At 37.9% G+C, this 21,379-nt stretch overlaps 2 protein-coding genes across 2 annotated transcripts; both read left to right on the forward strand.

The window, feature by feature from the left end:
• Positions 1 to 7,353: 7,353 nt before the first annotated feature.
• Positions 7,354 to 7,884, forward strand: LOC137838851 (uncharacterized). The gene has a single exon (XM_068648065.1). It carries the CDS (start codon positions 7,354 to 7,356, stop codon positions 7,882 to 7,884), a length of 531 nt encoding a protein of 176 aa, XP_068504166.1.
• An 8,154-nt stretch (positions 7,885 to 16,038) lies between these two features.
• On the forward strand, positions 16,039 to 19,707 carry LOC137836518 (cysteine-rich receptor-like protein kinase 7). Its single transcript, XM_068645190.1, has 7 exons — positions 16,039 to 17,632; positions 17,944 to 18,084; positions 18,165 to 18,286; positions 18,385 to 18,595; positions 18,729 to 18,966; positions 19,060 to 19,213; positions 19,297 to 19,707. Exons 1-7 carry the CDS (start codon positions 16,126 to 16,128, stop codon positions 19,627 to 19,629), a joined length of 2,706 nt encoding a protein of 901 aa, XP_068501291.1. The 5' UTR covers positions 16,039 to 16,125; the 3' UTR covers positions 19,630 to 19,707.
• Positions 19,708 to 21,379: the final 1,672 nt, after the last annotated feature.

A 21,379-nucleotide genomic window follows, 5' to 3' on the forward strand; every position in this document is an offset into this window, starting at 1 on the left:
ATGAGGTAAGCAAGGGAAGTGTAAGTAAGTTGAAAGCAAAGAAGCAAAAGGAGTTCACAATACAAGGTTACAAGGAAGAACTGAAAAACAAGACATATGTTGGTACCCTAATAAAAAGATATTTGATATCCATATTACATAAATTTATATATAAAAAATACTTAACATATAGATTCATATATAAAACTTATTTTCTACATCAGGTATAAGTTATTTCTTATAAAAAGAAATAAACATCATCCAATTGTCCTAACCAGAACATTATTCTTTGAGAGCCATACAAACCACACAAAAGTGTGTTATACAAAAGAAATACCACTTAGTTGTTTCTCCTAAACAAAGAGACTAAGGACTCTATTATATTACTAAGGACCCTATTATATTTTGATGTAAGATTCTTTTTATACGGTTGAAAATATCCTTAATAATTTTATTAATTTCATTTTTTATTATCGATAAAAAAAATATAATAAAAGTAAAGTTAAGTATGAAAGGATGACATGCAAGTCCAACCACAAGTAAACATAATACCACACAACAATAAATGAAGAAGAAAAATCAAGTCATCGTACTTCCCGAAATGGTTAAGAAATTTATACAATATCATGAAGTGCATGTATCACTATCGTATGAGCAAGATTTGCTCAATAAGGTATCTTATCTAACAAGAGCTACCTCTCAAAAATATAAAAAGATTCAGGGATACTTTCTCCTCCTTTCAACTTTTTTGGCGTATTATATATATATATATATATATATATATATATATAATTATGTAACATTATAATATGACTCGTGTGAAATAAATTTTGTGTATTGGGCATGAATGTGATTTAATAATATGAAAGGGTCTATTGGTTAATCAGGGAGGTTATATATATATCTTATTTTTGTTGCATTGTGAATTGATTTCAAATTAAACTATTGAAATCTCAAGTCTTTCGTTGCTATTTCTAAAATTAATTGTATGATAAATTTGTAATCACCAAAGTGACCAAATCTTTATGTTTTTTTTTTAATTCCAAAGTTCATGAATGATATTATTATGGAATTATTATATAGAGTGATCAAACCTTTATGTTTTATTTAATTTCAAATTAGTGATGAGTTTTATTTCAATTACCTATAGAATGGATGTTAAATTATTGGTTTATGGGTTAATTGAAATTCATTATTATAAGGCATTTGTTGATCACCCAAATGTTGATTAATTGTGCTTATAATTAATGGATATGATTGTTGGTAGTGAGTATGTGTTATTAGTTTTATTTGTATATCCAAAGATAACAAGTATTTCTAGTTAATGCATATGTCTTACCAAATAATGTTACTATTATTATTACAATTATGTTTTATGTATTACCCAAAGGAAAACATTAGTATGCATAGAATGTTTGTGGTTGTCAAAATCTGTATTGTATGTTTAATTTATGGCTCAAAGTATTAATGTTAAGCGTGTGTTAATTGCAATACTTGTACCTGTATGTTTACATTCATATGATATGTTTGTTTCAGTCTTTAATGGATTAAATTTGTCTGATTAGAGTAAACAAGTCCAATTTCACTTAAGTGTATTGGATCTTAATTTAGCCTTACAAGTTGAGAAACTTATTGTTATTCCTGATGCTAGCAACAATGAATAGAAAGCTTATTATAAGGCTTGGGAATGGTCAAACAGACTTTGCCTGATGTTTATGCGAATGAGAATAGCAACTAACATTAAGTCAGCTCTTCCCAAAACTGAAAGTGCAAAAGAATTTGATATTTGTGGAAGAGCGCTTCCAAAATTCTCATAAATCTCTTGCTCAGACATTAATGAATACCTTAATTACTACGAAATTGTATGGTTCTCGTACTATGCATGAACATGTCATTGAGATGACAAATATTGCAGTAAGACTTTAGTCTCTTGGAATGACAGTGGATGAAAATTTTCTTGTGCAGTTCATCTTGAACTCATTACCGTCTGAGTATGACCATTTTCAAAGGAACTATAATACCATGAAAGACAAATGTAATGTGCATGAATTTCACAATATGTTAGTTTAGGAAGAGACTAGACCTAATACTCAAGGAAACCACTCCATTAATTATGTGAATAATCAAGGAGATGGAAAGAAATTTTGTAAGAAACATGGTAAGGTTAAAGGACCATCAAAGATTAACAAGTTATCTACTAAAATCCATAAAAAAGATGACATATGTAATTTCTGTGGGAAATCTCAATATTTCTAGAAGGACGATCCTAAACATAAATTTTGGTTCGAAAAGAAAAAGATTTCTTTCACCCCGGATCATAAACCCAAATGAGAAGTTTGTCTTCATGGGGAATAGAGTGAAAGTTCAGTGGAAGTTGTTGGAACTTATCGTTTAATCCCTAACACTTGATTTCATTTAGACTTGTTTCATACGTTTTATGTACCTAGTACTTTTAGAATTTAGTTTCTTTGTCTAAACTTGATGTTGGATACTATTTTAAGTTCAGGAATGGTTGTTTCAATTTGTATAAGCGTACTTGTATGGTTGGATTTGGTACATTTTATGATGGTTTATATAAATTGAATCTTGATAATTTATGTTTAAATTCTTATGACCTTGCATCATAATGTTGGCACTAAACGTAGTTTAGTGAATGAATGTTCTTCTTACTTGTCGTTAAGCGTTTGAGACATATTCCAAAGAAAGGTTGTAAATATCATTAAAGAATGAAATAGTTCCAAATTTATATTTTACTAATCTAAATGTGTGTGTGGATTGTATTAAAGGCAAACAAACAAAACACATAAATAAAGTATCAACAACAAGCACCTAACTTCTTGAAATTGTGCACAGAGATATTTATGGACCTTTTGATGTAAATTCCTTCACTAAAGAAAGACATTTTTATCACTTTTATTGATGTTTCACGTTATGATCATGTCTATTTACTGCATGAAAAATCTCAAGTAGTGGAATTCCTTGAAAATTTATATAAATGAACTGGAAAGACAATTAGACAAAAATGTGAAAATTGTTAGGTCAGATAAAGGTGGTGAATATTATGGAAAGTATGATGAAAGTGGAAAACACCCTAGCCCATTTGCTAAGTTTCTTGAGAAACGAGGTATTTGTGCTAAATACACAATGTTAGGTACACCACAACAAAATGGTGTGTCAGAAAAGCGTAATTCAACCTTAATGGATATGGTTATGAGCATGTTAAGCAATTCATATTTACTTGTATTACAGTGGATGTATGCTTTAAAAAATTGTCACATATTTGTTGAACAGGGTTCCTAGTAAGGCAGTTCAAAGGACACCTTTTGAATTGTGGACAGGCAAGCCCAATTTGAGACACCTGCATGTTTGGGGTTGTCAGGCATAAACTAGAATATATAATCGCAAGAAAAGAAATTGGATGTAAGAAGAATTAGTGGATATTTCATTGGTTATCCAACAAAGTCAAAATGGTATATGTTTTACTTTCCTACCTATAGTATAAGAATTGTTGAAACTGAAAATGTTTGATTTATTAAGAATGGTGAAACCAGTGGGAGTGAAGCTCCAAGAAATGTGGAGATTAAGGAAATAAGAGTACAAGTTCCTTTAACTAGTACCTCTACTTCAATAATTTTTGTTCCTCGTGTTGTTGAATCACACAACAATGAAGAAGAAGAGAAAATTGGTGATCCCGAGATTAACAGTGAACCTGTAGTAGAACAATCACAAGAAATAATATTAAAAAAATCTCAAATAGAAAGGAACTATGCTATTTCAAATGATTATGTTGTTTATCTACAAGATTCAGAAAATGACTTAGGCATTGATAATGTCTAGTTTCATTTTCATAAGGCATCAATGGTGATAATTATGATAAATGGTTAGATGCAATGAAAGATGAGCTTAAAAAATGGAATAAAATCAAGTATGGAACCTTATGAAATTTCCATAATTATGCAAAAGAGTTGGGTGTAGATGGGTCTTAAAGACTAAATATGACTCTCATGACAAATATCGAACGTTACAAGACTCAACTTATTGTCAAAGGTTTTAGTCAAAAGGAAGACATTGACTATAAGAAAACATTTTCGTCTGTTTCTAAGAAAGATTTCTTCATAATTAGTAGCTCATTATGATCTAGAGTTGCATCATATGAACGTTAAAATCACCTTTTTGAATAAGAATTTAGAAGAGGGTGTTTATATGAACCAACCAGTGGGGTTCATAGAAAAAGGAAAGGAACACATGATGTGTAAACTTAAGAAATCAATATATGGACTTCAACAAGCTTCATGGAAATGGTATCTTAAGTTCAATGATATATTAGTATGTCCTTTGGATTTAAGGAAAACATTATTGATCGGTGTATGTATTTGAAGGTCGGTGGGAACAAGTTTATATTTTTGATTTTGTATGTTGATGATATTTTGCTTGCAACTAATGATCTTGGTCTATTAAGTGAGAATAAGAAGTTTTCCTCTAATAACTTTGAAATGAAAGATACGGGTGAGGCATATTGTGTGATAATATAAATATTTCATGATAGATCACAAGGATTGATAGGTTTGTCTCAGAAAGCAATATATTAATAAAGTTTTAGAGAGATTCAGAATGGATAATGTTCAAAATCTCCTGTTCCAATATAGAAAGGAGACAATTTAGTCTCATGCAATGTTCAAATAATTCTTTGGAATGGAAACAGATGGAGAATACCCCTTATGCATTTGTTGTTGGAAGTTTGGTGTGTGCTCAAACATAATAAGTGTCATTATTTAGTGATATAACATGCAAAAAAAATAGACATTTATTGATTTTAATTGTTGATTAAGCTATGACCCAACCCTAATTTGAAAAAATTAGAATTTAATAATATATTTTGGAGTTACGAGGTTAATAGAATTCTTTATTCCCAATTTTGTGTTATTTTCAGGAACTTAAGGAGAGATGAAGCAATGGGATATATTATGAATAGAGATGTCACTTAGTCCAAGTCTAATTAGGTTAAATAATGGAGTAAGGTAGAAAAAAAGAGAAGGGAGGAAATCCTAGGAAGCAACCATCAAGGAGAAACGTTCTAGATCTCTTTCTTTTGCTTTTATTCATGTAATGACCACCATGAGTGACTAATTCCTTCCCTTTGAGATGTAATCATTTCAAACTCATGTGTATTGAGGTGATATTTATTTATAGCATTCTGCTCTTATTTGATATTGTTATTTTCATTTTATGCTTATAACTTGAATTTTTAAGCATATGGAATTAAAATAATTTGTCGTTAATGAAGAAGTTCAGAAACATAGAGTCTCAATAGCAAATATTAGCATTGATCTTATAATTGCTTAACCCTTTAATAAAAGGGTTATCGTCCAAAACATTTACTGACCATGCTAAGAATATGGACAATATGGTTACTAGTGTATGTTGAATGTTATTATTAATGGTTATTTCACTCTAAGCCCATTGATATGTATGTTTTTGAAGTCTATGTTTTTCACTTTATGTATATGCATGCAACTTATGATGTGGAAACAAAACCTTAATTATGTTATTATTGATAAAAATGACATTATGTTTGAACCCATTATGACCTTCTCGTTATAAAGCCATATTAAGGAGAAAGAATGATATAATAGTATATAAAAGAAAATGTGTTAATTAAATGACATGTAAACACTATGGCTCTTATTATTTCTGTATCCTTAGTTTTGTAAGCCCTTTTAATGCCTTATGTAAGGTTTTTTTAATGCCCAATATGATTTATGTAATTATTAAATCATGAAGCATTATAGCTCCACACAAGTCAAGTGGAAGATAATGTTTGAAGTGACTCACATGAAATAGATTTTGGATTTTGCACCTTAATGTGATTTAATAATATAAAAGGGTTTATTGGTTAATCTAAGAGATTGTATATATCTTATGAAACCTGATGAAAACCTAATCTTACGGACATTGAGAAACATTAAAAAAATAAGTTTATGTCTATGCAAAGAATGTTGTCTTACTGTTGGTTATCAAGAGAGAGTGTGACAATAACAAAATTGCTAAGAGATAGATTGAAAAGATAAAATTAAAGAAACGTTCATAGGTAATCTCATAGATTAATCTCATGAAAATAATATATTATAAGATCTTCTTAGAAGAATCATTAATATACGCTTTGATTATCCACTAAAAATCTCATAAATCACAATATAATGTGAAATTTTATTATTCTACATTTATTTTTGGAAGCGAAATTGAATAGTATAATTGAAAGGTGTTCGTGGGTCATGTAGTGTTTCTAAGGAAAGGGAACTGTACCGGTATGGCCGAGGGGCCGAGACCTTAGAAGACTTGGCCGAGGGGCCGAGACCTTAGAAGACTTGGCCGAGGGGCCGAGACCTTAGAAGACATGGCCGAGAGGCCGAGACCACTGGAACATGGCCGATGGCCGACCCATGCCATGATGATTTGGCCGATGGCCGACCCCTATTACAGTTAACGCTCAAACCAAGATCGGTGAAGTTAATCTATCATTAAGAATTAGGTAATGCAAACCTAAGAGGTGTCCACCTCGATAAATGGGCCCAACAAGGTAGGCCCACTAGAATAATATAAATGGTACGCATCCCAAGGAGTAAGGTATGTCATTTATCACTCTGAGAGCTGACCACCCGCTTTACTGACTTGAGCGTCGGAGTGCCTTCGCAGGTACCCCCACCATCCGGTGTTCAGCCGAGGCCGAGGGCCGAAGGAGAAGCAGGAGGACGAAGAGAACCTCAGTTCACTACCCAGTCACCTGACCGACCGAAGGAAGGAGAAGAAGACTTCAACAGTTCTCTAGGTCCCATCTCCCTAGCAGGAACAATTGGCGCCCACCGTGGGGCCGAGGGAAACTAGCTGAAGGAAAAAAGTAGATGGTTTCAACAAGAAGCATGGAAAGAATGACTGAAGCCGACCAAACAATGCTACTGGTGTCTCTCCAGAGGGAGATGGCCGAGATGCGAAGAATGGCTGAGGAGGCCGCTCAGAAAAATGAACAAGAGCTGCAAGTTCTCCGCAGGGAGAACGAAGATATGAGAAAGAAGCTGAGGGAGGGAGGACCCTCTGTCATACCGACGAACGTGGTCGGCAAGTCCTACACCTCTCCCCCCAACCCGGATGTGGCCGAGGGGACGAGAGGCCGACCCCATCCCCGCGAGACTGAGATGGGCGACGAGTCGTGCCTAATCAGGTCCACCCGGACGACCCCGACGACCGACCCAAACCGCCGACATCCCTTTACAAACAACATCATCGAAGTCCCACTTCCTGAGAAGTGGAAGTGTTTCAACTGAGACCGATACGACGGGTCGACCGACCCGGACGAGCATATGGACGCCTACACAACCCATGAGTCTCTACACCTCGGACGACGCCGTCTTGTGCCGAGTGTTCCCCACATCCTTGAAGGGTGCAGCCCTTAGTTGGTTCACCAAGCTCTCACCCAACTCCATCGACAGCTTTGCCACGCTCGTCGCAAAGTTTGAAACGCAGTTCGCGACCAGCCGGCCGCACCATGTAACCTCCATCGCTCTGGTAGGCATTCGCCAGGAGAAGGGAGAGTCGCTGAGAACCTTCGTGGATAGGTTCAGTAAAGTGGCGATGAGCATCCGGAATCTGAGTCCGGACGTCGCCATGCACCACATGCTGACGGCCCTGCGTCCGAGGCCCTTTGCCGACAACCTGTGCATGCAGCCGGCCGACAGCCTGGACGAGCTGAGAAAGAGAGCTGCTAAGTACATGCAGCTGGAAGAGCTAAGAGAATTCCGTAACCAGGCCCGTGCCGAGGCCGGTGGAGAGAAAAACAAGGAAGAGAAGAATCGTCAGGGGCGGCCGGGTCAAAGGAACGACCGATCTGGTTCTCAAGGTATACACCCCTGACGACCAAGCGGGGGAGGATTTTGGACGAAGCCCTCAACGCTGAGCTAATCCCTCCCCCAAGGAAGGTGGCCAGCCCAAATAACGCCGACCAGAGGAAGCAATGCCGGTACCACCAAAACACCAGACACTCAACCGACGAGTGCCAAGCCCTTAAGGATAAGATCGAGGAACTTATCCAGGTTGGGCATCTCCGCCGTTTCGTCAAGAATGGTCGAGACCATCCCGGCCGGGCGGATCCACCCAGGCGGACGAAATGACCGAGATAACAGAGGCGACCGACAACCTGCGAGGGCCGACCCCCCTCAAACAGACGATCCCCCCAGGGAGGCCGATGGAGAGGTAACCGAGAAGTTATCAACACTATAGCCGGCGGCTTCGCCGGGGGAGGAAGCACAAAAAACGCTCGGAAGAAACACCTCTGGGCGGTACACCAGGTCAACGCAGTGGCATTCCGGCCGAGGGTGCCACCCATCACCTTCACGGACGAAGACTCCAAGGGCGTAGACTACCGCCAGGAGGACAAGGCCGATGGTCCAGTTACTCCGAAAGGGCAAAAAATTCGTCTGGGACGACCAATGTGGGGAAATCTTCAAACAATTCAAGGAGTTCCTCACATCCCCGGCTGTCATCCAGAAGCCGAGGGCCGACAACCCAATCCTGGTATATCTAGCAGCCCCGGAAGAAGCAGTCAGCGCTGCCCTAGTGCAGGAAGCCGAGGGCGAGGAGCGACCCGTATACTATGTTAGCCGAACCCTCCACTCGGCCGAGACCCGATATAAGATGATTGAGAAGGAGGCTCTCGCACTCGTCCTCACGGCAAGGCGGATGCGCCCCTATTTCCAAAATCACTCCATAACTGTAAGAACCGACTACCCTATTTTTAAAATTTTATCTAAACCGGACCTTTCAGGGAGGATGATAGGATGGTCGGTCGAACTCTCCGAGTTCGACATACGCTATGAGCCGAGGAGCGCCATCAAGTCTCAATGCTTGGCCGACTTCTCGGCCGCCTGACTGCCCGCTTGCTCGATTAAACATCGCAAGTGCCGGCCTGCCGAATGCCCGCTTGCTCGATTAAACATCGCAAGTGCCGGCCTGCCGAATTCCCACTTGCTCGATTAACATCGCAAGTGCCGGCCTGCCGAACGCCCACTTGCTCGATTAACATCGCGAGTGCCGGCCCACCGACTGCCCACTTGCTCGATTAACATCGCGAGTGCCGGCCTACCGACTGCCCACTTGCTCGATTAACATCGCAAGTGCCGGCATACCGATCGTCCACTCGCTCGGTTAACATCGCGAGTACCGGCCAACTGATCGCCCACTTGCTCGATTAACATCGCAAGTGTTGGCCGCTCAAGGTTTAAGGGTCACAACTAATGGCCGATCGCCCACATTTTACTTGCTCGAGTTTAACACTCGCAATTAATGGCCGATCGCCCACATTTTGCTTGCTCGAGTTTAACACTCGCAATTAATGGCCGATTGCCCACATTTTACTTGCTCGAGTCTAACACTCGCAATTAATGGCCGATCCCCACATTTTACTTGCTCGAGTCTAACACTCGCAATTAATGGCCGATCGCCCACATTTTACTTGCTCGGGTTTAACACTCGCAACTAATGGCCGACCGCCAGATTTTACTTGTTCGAATTCACACAATCGCGTTTATGGCCGATCGCCCAAACCAGTGGGAGATCGATTGTTTAACTTGTCAATTATTGATACAAAATGATAAAGAAAGAAACTGGACGATATATTAATCAAAGCACTGGGCGATACATCAAAATACATAATAAGAAGGCCACGCCCCGGCCTTGGAGGATGCTTAAAGAAAGAAGGAAAAAGCCACAACCCGGCCAAAGGTATAAGCCTAATCCTGCACCTCAATGCACTCACCCTCCTCGGCCCCAGCCTCCCTACCCTGAACATCGGCCTCCCCTCCTTCGGTCCCGGCCGGTTCAACCCCTCCAGCAGTCAAGGCCGCCACTTCAGCACTCGGCATGATCCGACCTTGATAGACTTCACAATCAAGGTCGAACTCCCCAGCAGCCGGCGGCCCTCCATATAGCACGTGCGCTTGACGCACGGCTCTTTCAAAGCACTGCTTCAGTAACTCCTCGGCCTCGTCGTAATTCTCGTCGAGTTCAGCTTCGACTTTGGCCTTGGCATTTTGAAGGACAAGCACCTCAGCGGCCGACTCGGCCAGCTTCCTGTCGGCCCACTCCTTCAACTGGGCGACCTCAGCAGCTGCCCTCCTCTTCTCAGCCTCAAGCTGCCGCTTGGCCTCGGCAGCCTCATTTTGAGCCAGCTCCCTATCGGCCGACTCCTTGGCAATCTTGGTTGTCAAGTCAGCGTTAACAATCAAAGATTGATCCAAGGACTGAGTGCCCTCCGAGAGCTGATGCTCCAAGTGTGACACGGTCTCCACGTGTCGGTCTTGCCCCTGGAGACCGTGCTGGAAGAGCACCACCGAACGGCACACGAGCTCGAGGCCACTCTTGAAGAGCTCTGTCGGGGCGACGCCTTGGAGGGACACCCGAGACTCATCGGGGAGCGCCACACGAACCCTTCGTGTGAACTGATGGCCGCGCCCCAAGAGATCGAAGGGGGTCGGCCCAGATGAGCCCGAGCGGGAGCGAGGAGAGAGCTGCGCCACCTCGGCCGCCTCTCGTCGAGGAGGAGGCGTGATCGGCATCGAGCCAGGGGACCGGACGGTAGTTGCTACATTACTACCCTCTCTCGGCCTCTTTTTGGACTTCTGGGAAGGACCAGCCCGCTCCCTGGTTGGGGCCGCCACCTCACTAACCGGAGGCATCACCTCCAAGCTGCGGCGACCCCTGCGCTCGGCCGCTTTCTGTCGGTGCTTATCAAGCACGCTGACAGCACTTGGCCGCTCGTTCACCATGATTTCTGCAAAAAGAAAGCACAAAGTTAATAAAGGCCGAACGATGAAAGATGACGACCAACGGACCGACTAAACGCCAAAACAAAAACCCATACCCCGAACGGCCGCCCAACGCCCAGGCTTGGCATAAGCCTTGACCAGCGACCGACATGGGAGCCTCCTCGGGAGGGCGTCAAAGAGCGAAAGAATTTCCATCTCATCGGCACCCTCTGTCGGCCTCGGCCATTCTTTGAAGCCGTAGGGCTTGCGAGTCCAGTAGAGAGGGAACCTCGATCTACCGGACTCGTCAAAAAATATGGCCGTCGCCTCCGGCCGAATGATGACTTTAACGAAACGCTCCTTAAATCTTTTGTAGGAGCCGCAAATAGGTCGAACAAAACACTACCCGTCCGCCCAACCAGTGAATGCCACGAGACCTTCTTGGCAGGGTGAGAGGCATAATGACAAAGAAAACAAGAGGGAGAAGGATGAAGGCGCATTACGTCATAGAACAGGCGGAAGGCCTGAAGGGACGCCCAGGTATTAGGATGAACCTGGGTGGGCGCCACGTTCAGCGCTCAAAGAACGCCCATCGTAAACGTGTCAAAAGGCAAAGACACGTGAAGGTCAGAAAAGAAACAAGTGTACATATAAAAGAAAGGGGGACCGTCTCCCGGTCGCCCCTTACACACTCTCTCAGTTGGCCCGCTTGCTCGATTAAACATCGCAAGTGCCGGTCGCCCAACTGCCCGCTTACTCGATTAAACATCGCAAGTGCCGGCCAACCGCCCACCAAACTTGCTCGATGACATTGCAAGTATTGGTCGAACGCCCGCTTGCTCGATTAAACATCGCAAGTGCCGGTCCCCCGAACGCCTTCTTGCTCGATTAAACATCGCAAGTGCCGGCCGACCACCCACCAAACTTGCTCGATGACATTGCAAGTATTGGCCGAACGCCCGCTTGCTCGATTAAACATTGCAAGTGCCGGTCGCCCGAACGCCCGCTTGCTTGATTAAACATCGCAAGTGCCGGCCGCCCAACTGCCCGCTTGCTCGATTAAACATCGCAAGTGCCGGCCGACCACCCACCAAACTTGCTCGATGACATTGCAAGTATTGCCAGAACGCCCGCTTGCTCGATTAACATCGCAAGCGCCGGCCGAACGCTCACCAAATTTGCTCGATCAACATCGCAAGTGCCGGCCGATCGCCAACCAAACTTGCTCGATTAACATCGCAAGTAATAGCTGGCCACCTATCCTTAGTTGTTCGATTAAAGATCACAATTAAATGGCCGATCGCCCGTTCCTGTTCGATTAAAATCACAATTAAAAGGCCGATCGCCCGTTCTTGTTCGATTAAAATCACAATTAAAAGGCCGACCGCCCAAATCCAACTTATTTGATCAGACCTAGGGTCACGTCACACCTCGAGAAATGGAATAGCCGCACGATCAAGGGAAACCGACCGACACCCATCATTAAAGACTCATCAGACATATGTAACACATCTGCCCTTGAGCCTGAGGGGCAAGTGTACCGGTATGGCCGAGAGGCCGAGGGGCCGAGACCTTAGAAGACTTGGCCGAGGGGCCGAGACCTTAGAAGACTTGGCCGAGGGGCCGAGACCTTAGAAGACATGGCCGAGAGGCCGAGACCTTAGAAGACTTGGCCGAGACGACCGAGACCACTGGAACATGGCCGATGGCCGACCCATGCCATGATGATTTGGCCGATGGCCGACCCCTATTACAGTTAACGCTCAAACCAAGATCAGTGAAGCTAATCTATCATTAAGAATTAGGTAATGCAAACCTAAGAGGTGTCCACCTCGATAAATGGGCCCAACAAGGTAGGCCCACTAGAATAATATAAATAGTACGCATCCCAAGGAGTAAGGTATGTCATTTATCACTCTGAGAGCTGACCACCCGCTTTACTGACTTGAGCGTCGGAGTGCCTTCGCAGGTACCCCCACCATCCGGTGTTCAGCCGAGGCCGAGGGCCGAAGGAGAAGCAGGAGGACGAAGAGAACCTCAGTTCACTACCCAGTCACCTGACCGACCGAAGGAAGGAGAAGAAGACTTCAACAGTTCTCTAGGTCCCATCTCCCTAGCAGGAAGAGGAACATTAATTATCCTTATGTTTTGCATGTAGGAAAATTCATACAATAATAAGAAAACAAATTGATATATAGTGTTAAGATATCTCAATATCCATGGTGTCAAATCCCAATCAATTTCGTAAATGTCACATACCTTGCCAGCATTATACAGACTTATTAAATTCGAAGTCATTGATCCTATTTTTTCCATGATCCCACTCCTTATTCATAACTTTGGACATATATTTTATTTCATTTTACTTTGACTCACCCATCGTTGGTTTTATTTCCTCTACAATTGCAAATCAAACCCAATTTTCCCTAAAACGCGTCCTTTTATATAAAATCTTTATTATATATTAGGAGTGTTCATAAATAGATTTATTACAATGTAAAATTAATAGTAATTATATGTCTCTTTCGTAAGTCAAGTTGGTTCTCTTCGATAGAACAGTTCGTGGTCGAATAGTCCAACACGTGCGTCGTTTGTTAATTCGATTCCAACTTACAAATTCAAAGAATAGAGAAATTCTGGTATGAGATGTTGTCTTTCCAAAATATTAAAGTGTCATTCAATATTAATTAATGAACGAATGATGAATAAATCCGTATAAAAAATAATGATATTTTTTTAACATTTTTAAGACAATAATTTTGTAGATCTTTCTGTGAAACTCAAACTCAGCTTTAGATTTTTAACTAATAATATATAGGTCATTTGTTAAACATGTGAAGCAAGTTTTCCCATCGATGTCGTAATGATTTTATTAATTATTCTTGTCGTTCAAATTCACTCCAATGGAAAGTTTTGACAGACCATGCTAATCTGCATCCATAACCATCCAATAGCACATCCATATTCTTTTTCCTTATCCTTATTACTTTGTCAGTTTCGCAACTACTAAAGAAAGGTTTGTTTGATTTGTGGATTGAATTATACGTCGGAGATGATATTTTTGAAATTATCAAAAATATTGTTATTTTAAAAAATATTTAGTTAATATCTATTTATTCTTACAAGTTTGAAAAGTAATCCATCCTTTTGGATAATTCTAGTTAAAGATGTTGTGAGGTCTTCGGTCAATGAGGATCAATGAGGATGGAGTACCTGTGTAAAAGGTACTCCAATGTCTAAAGAACTCGGTATAAGACAGGTGATGGTAATAAATATTGTTCTATGTATATTTTTGTCTTGGTTCATGTCTATAAGATCGTGATGGACTTCTGATATACTGTGCCTAAATTAGGACAAGTTATTGGGTTAGCCTCAGAGTTAAGTTAACATTTCATATTGTGATTACATTAATCATACGGTGTTAAGAATTGTTTGTTGGGTCTATAAAAACCATGTCCACGTCACCCGAGGGTTATTCGGTCAATGATCTAGACCAATGGGATCTCGTTGTCATATGGTACACTAATTGTTCTTACAGAGTCGGGAATTCCACTCTTGCTAGATGATCCTAGTCAATGGCATCATGAGGTCTTCGGTCTTCAGTAGGTGAAGGAGGTACTTGCAAAATATATTTCGATGTCTAAGTTAGAGCTTAGTACAAAGTAGGTAAGGGTAATAAATATTGTTGAATGTGTACCTTTGTCTTGATTGGTGTGCACATTCATTCGATCATGATGACTATCTGATAATGAGCCTACATATAGTAAGTTATCGGATTAACCTCGGAGTTAAGGTAACATTTCATTGTGATTACATTAATAATATTGTGTTATAAAGAACGTTTGTTAGATCTATGAAAATCATTTCAGTAACATCATCCAAGAGGTATTCGATCAATGATATTGACCAGAAAGTGTCAAGTAATATACTATATTTGAGGAATATTATTGAAGTTACTTTATAGTTTAAAAATGAAATATTTAAGAAGATAAAAAAAAAACGAGATAAGATAATAATGAAAAGTTAACCCTCTCTAAATCCAAAGGAACTTCGAAATTACAATGACACAAAATGTGGCACATCTCCTCGCTCGGTAATCACTGTAAATAATGTGCCTCTAGTCAAACATTAAAAACCAATAGAAAATTCCTCATCACAGCAGTTAACCTTAATTCGTCAATGTTAACTTAAAAGAGAATTACAACAAAATTGTGATTCTTTTTTAAATATAGGAAGTAAAAAATCATAAGAAAAATGTAAGACCATAATCACAGAGCATAAATTACAGAGATACAAATTATAATTTAGCCGAAGCAAAATAAAACCCATTTAATATATATTGGGTTTAAGGTATAAGAAATATTTATATTGCGGATGCACTCTCATTGATCCCTTTTTTATATAAAATTCCAATTAAAAAAATTTAGGAAATAATTTTCTTTTACACGAGATTATTAAAATTAAATCATATTAACTAATTTTCTTAATTAGCGAGTTATTTTTTGGTTTATGTTGATAATCGGAGAGAGTATTACTTTCTAAAATAATTTCACACCAATTAAATAACATATATTATAATATTTGAGTGTTCATTTTGATTGAGCTCTTGAGAGCTTTGATTTAGGCATATATACTCCAAGTGGATTGAGGTTTGACGTGTTTTGATGTTGATTTTTCTCTCCAACACAAATAAGACACTCCAATATTAAGTAGATAAATATTTAATTAAAATAACAATAACCAATAAATTTTTATTCAGATTGAGAACACTCTATGTTTTCGTGTTTTATATAAAGTATAATGATCAATATTTTCCAAAAGGATAATGCAAACGTGTAAGAATTAGTGAGAAAACCAAAGTAATCATTGATTGTAATTAACATAAATTAAATGTAGTATATAGTTTGTATTAAAAAAATGTGTTATTTATTACATAATATCGTCATAATTTTTCAAAATTTATAGATTTTTTGTGTGGAAATTTTTTTTTAATAAAATCTTAAAATTCATGGAAAAATTTTGTATAAAAAGTCCACAAAGATTAACCTTCTTTGTTTTGCGCCGCAAGCTAAGCTTTCCCATTTTCATTGAGGTTATCAATTATTCCTACTTGACTTATTTTATGGTTGACTAATTTATATCCATTTCATCTACTAAAGGATTAAAAAATATTGGTGGACATAAAAAGTGCTAAATAAAACTTAATAAATAATATAATAGAAAAAATATACAAATATATGACATGAATGTTTAAAAGTAATGGATCATGATTTCATGTTATAAATAAGAAATAGTGGTAGTAGTGACTTGCTTCATACATGACTGTGCTCAAAACAATTTTTCTTACTCATGCATGGCTTCATACAAGATTCTCATCTTCTTTATCCTTATTAACTTCCTCAACTTTGCCATTACTGAACCACAAGATTATTCTCCACTCTACCAATATTGCTCCAGTGAACAAACCATTGACAATACTTCTCTCCAAGTTTATGTCGAAAAGCTCCTTAATAACTTATCTTCTCTATCCTCTGGCCACACCCAATACAACACCAATTTCTCGTGTGCAAACCCCTCAGACTCTATCTATGGCTTGTTCATGTGCAGGGGTGACACTTCACCTCCTCTCTGTCAACAATGCGTTCAAAGTGCAAAAAATAGACTATCCTCGGAGTGTTCTTTGTCCAAAGAATCTGTGACATGGTACGAAGAGTGCATGGTTCGGTATTCCACCAACTACTTCTTCTCCACCGAGACCACAATCCAGTGCAACACTGGCAAGGTGGTCTCAAACCCTGAAAACTTCACGCAGTTATATTTTGAGACCATGAACAAAACAGCAGATGAAGCAGCACATGCTCCTGTTGTTAACAACAATAACAAGATGTTTTCTACGAGGGAAGCACCCGTGTCTGGTTTCCACACCCTTTATTGTCTGGCTCAATGCGCACCAGATCTATCACGCGATGATTGCAGAACCTGCCTCGGTGATGCCATCAAAGATATTCCAAACTCTCCACAATGTTCTGGGGTGAGACTCGGAGGGAAAGTTCTTCATCCCAGTTGTAACATTCGGTATGAATCTTATCCCTTTTATCGTGTTCCACCAACAAACCCTTCACCCAAGCTTGTTCTCGAATCAAAAACCTCTCGTCATGCAGATTTAACGTTTTCAAAAGACCCCTTTTATGTCTCCCACAATTGCTCAACTAACGAAACCCTCACTTCGAATAACACTTTGCAAATAAGCCTCACCACCCTCTTTTCTTACCTATCTTCCAAGGCCACCAACAAGAGATATTACAAAGCTGATGTCAACAGCACAGTTTATGGTCTCTTCATGTGCCGAGGTGACGTTCCCAATGACGTGTGTGAAAAATGCGTTCAAAACGCAGCACATCGAATAGCATTAGATTGCAACTCCTCCCAAGAGGCTATAGTTTGGTACAGCCAGTGCATGCTTCGCTATTCCTTCAGAAAAATTTTCAGAACGGTGGAGAGAAGTCCTGTGTTTTCGGATTTGAATATCACTAGCAGAAACGAGGAACAAAGTTTCTTCAGTGTTACGTTAGCGAAGACGCTAGATAAGGTGGCAGTTATGGCAGGAGATAGTGATGAGAGATTTGGAAAATACTCAACGAAACTGAATGATAAACAAACCCTTTATACTCTTGCTCAATGCACGAAGGATTTGCCTACTGATGATTGCAAGGGTTGCTTGGGAAATTTGATTGGAACAGAAATTCCATGGTCTCGTTTGGGAAGCATAGGGGGAAGAGTTCTATATCCCAGTTGCAATCTCAGGTTTGAATTTCACCAGTTTTACTTCGACGATCCATCTGCAGGACCAATTCAATCAGGTAATAATATATTTTACATGAAAAAAATATATATGTAGCAATTGTATAAAGCTTCTTCACAAAATTACTGAATTACATGCCAAGTTTTGTAATATTTTTGAATGACTGTGATAAGGTTTTTATAGACATGATTGTTTCATGATATGTAGTTGGTGCATGAAATTATCATAAAATAAGATTGAAATTTAGAATGGTTTATGTAAATTGATGTTTATATATCTGGAAGGTAACGTTGAATAACAACAACAAACATCTCTAGTCAACGTTATCAGTAGTCTATAATGGCATTTTGTGTGACTTGTTTTATGCAGAAAACAAAGGAATCAATGTACGAAAAATTGTAATAGTAGTTATTGTGCCCACAATTATTTTGGTGAATCTCTTCTTATTGGCTTGGTATTTTCAAAGGAGAAATACAAGAAAGAGCCATACGACTATTCTCAAGGAAAATTGTACGTGATGTATAAAGATATTGCTTTCACAGGTTCAAGAAGTATTAAAACTTATTTAACAATTTAATCATATTTGCTAGTTGGTCATGAAACTGCCACTTTGGAGCCCTTGCACTTCAATTTGACAGCAATTGAGTTAGCAACTAATAACTTTTCCAACGACAACAAGATAGGAAGAGGTGGATTTGGGGAAGTTTATAAGGTAAAAAATTGATAAGGATTTTTTTATTGAGTAAACAAATTTTTTTTTGGACATATTTAATGTTTTTGATTTGCACTTAAATAATGGTTATATTGTAGGGTATTCTTCTTGATGGACGACAAATTGCTGTAAAGAGACTCTCAAAAAGTTCTAAACAAGGTGTTGCTCAGTTCAAGACTGAAGTTTTATTGATTGCAAAACTTCAACATAGAAATCTAGTAGAGTTCATTGGTTTTTGTCTTGAAGAAGAAGAAAAGATACTTATATATGAATACGTTCCAAACAAGAGTCTTGATCACTTTTTATTTGGTTAGATACTTTCAACCTAAATTTTTTTAGTCAATATTTACATTCCTTCTTATATAATCTCTTTCTATCAAGTTGATTTAATTTCATCCACATATTACGATTACTTACAATTTTCATTTAAACAATTTTGTAGATTCTCAACCACAAAAGTTGTTAAGTTGGTGTGAACGTTATAAAATTATAGGAGGTGTTGCTCGAGGAATTGTTTATTTACATGAACATTCTCGACTTAAGGTTATACATCGTGATCTTAAACCGAGCAATATTCTACTAGATGAAAATATGATTCCAAAAATTTCAGATTTTGGCATTGCTAAAATTGTTGAAATTAGTCAAGACCAAGAAAGTACAGATTTAATTGTTGGAACATGGTAAGTTGAGAATGTTCATCCCTATTTTTCTATTTCTACTTTTACAAAAGATATACTTGAATATATGTTAATTTGTGTAATTTTATTTTATAGTGGTTATATGTCTCCAGAGTATGCAATGTTCGGACAATTTTCTGAAAAGTCAGATGTCTTTAGTTTTGGAGTAATGATTTTAGAGATTATTACGGGAAGAAAGAATATGCATTCAAGTGAACCACGTCGTATAGCTGACGGTCTCCTAAATTATGTGAGTATAATAATTAAGCAATTTTGTTTGCTGGTGGTGAATGAACTTTTTTTTAATATCTAATAATTGATATATTATTGTAGGTTTGGAAACAATGGAGGGATCAAACACCATTAAGCATATTGAATTCAAATATTAAGGAAAATTATGCTGAAATTGAAGTTATAAAGTGTATTCAAATTGGTTTATTGTGTGTTCAAGAAAATCCCGATGTTAGGCCAACAATGGTAACAATTGTTTCATATCTTGATGGTCATTTTAGCGAATTACCAACTCCACAAAAGCCTGCATTTTTCTTGCATGGAAGAATGGATTCAAAATCTATTGGAAGGAAATCAAGTTCTAGGAAATCTATGAATATTTCTACACCATTATCAATCAATGAAATGTCTACAAGTGAATGTATTCCTCGTTAATGAACTAATTATATTTGTTGTATATGATTATTTTTGTTATAGGATTGTAGTAAATTTTCCAATAATATATTTATTTCATATACAATTTTGTTCATCAACTTTCATAGCACAATAAGAATAAGAAGTAACTATATAAAGTAAAGAAATTCAAACATTTCAAACAAGTACAAGTTTTTATTGAAAGATGGAGAATGAAATATGAGAACCAAAAAAGCTAAGACAAACGGGAGTAATTATAGTTTAACGTAAGTTACTTACTAGGGTGGTTAAAAAAAAAATAAGAGATACACTTGAGAGCAAGATTGTTGTAGTTATCCATCATCCAAAATTTAGCGAAGGTCTTCCCTACCTTGCGAAACTCATGGGAAAAGTTAAAAATATTGTGTCGTCTAACAATTAATGAGCTTAATTCAAAGGGGGACATTTATTGTGGACGTGGATTATGTTGTTCACTAAAAAACATAATTCCTTTATGACAATTTGCAATGAAGACTCATTCGTCACAAACTATGATGAATGTTAGTTATTAGTAGATAAATGTGACAGATTTTTAATACAAAATTATATCATTCTTAAAAGTTTCGTCACAAAAGAAATTTGTAGTGTGTTATTGAGAAACATTTGTAATACAACAACATTTTACAAAATATTTTCTAAACATTATCAGGAAAAATGTTATCTAAAGAATGTCCTGAAAAAACGTTGTTTATTCTACCAATATAAAACAAAAAATCATTGCCTAAACTTAAACTCACGGCTGCATATTTCACGTCTCAAAAAACCATTGTAAAACTCTTATTTAAAGTTAAAAATATTTTTTAATTATTGTACAAGATAAAAAAAAAATGGTGTAGTTATAGTGTCACAAATATTATCACATAAATGAGACATTGTTTAAGTGTTTTGATTTCTACTTCAAACAAGTACAAACAAAAAGATTTTACTTTTTTATGACATCATAGTATTAGTCACTCTAAATAAGAAATCGCATTATCTTTAAAAAAATGTTGTCACAAAGTAATTTATTTACCTAAACTAATGAAATCTCACTTGAAATGACCTCAAAAATAAAATATTTAAATTTTAACCAATTACTTAAAATGATACACTTGTCGCTCTAAAATTAAAACTTATTTTGATCATGTAGCACTATGAGTATATGTCTCTCCATAGTTAACATAATAGCATATAACTTGTTGAAAAGTTCTTATTATTCTTAGTTTTAGAAAACAAATAATGATTTATGTAACGAAAAATATTTGTTTTCCATTTTAAACTTGTTATCTTAGTTATGTTTAATAAACTTTTAATTTAATTAAATAATAATTTATTATTTTAATTTCTATAATTAATTTCTATTTAATATTTTTTTATCGTGTTTAATGTATTTCTCCTTGATCAAATAAAAATGTATAAACATAACATAAATAAATCCAATTACTACTTAAGTAGTAACAAATAAATCCAATACTAACTTTAACATAGCAATATCAAGCAACAAACGAATTCAAACACCGATTTGACCAACAAATACGAATCATGACAAAGACTAATCTCTTTACCATCACTCCCCATTTTCGAAGTATAAATATATCATTTCTGCTACCCAATTGGAATGAAGAAGAGAGTTTGACATTATGTGTTGTGGAATTGAAGTGTTACGACCGCAGATAACGTAATGATACTATCAGAAGAAATCAATGTTACATATATAATTAGACATGTAGAAGGGGATACTTATACTGTTACA

The sequence above is a fragment of the Phaseolus vulgaris genome, chromosome 4 (genome assembly GCF_000499845.2).
Source record: "Phaseolus vulgaris cultivar G19833 chromosome 4, P. vulgaris v2.0, whole genome shotgun sequence".
NCBI lineage: Eukaryota > Viridiplantae > Streptophyta > Magnoliopsida > Fabales > Fabaceae > Phaseolus > Phaseolus vulgaris.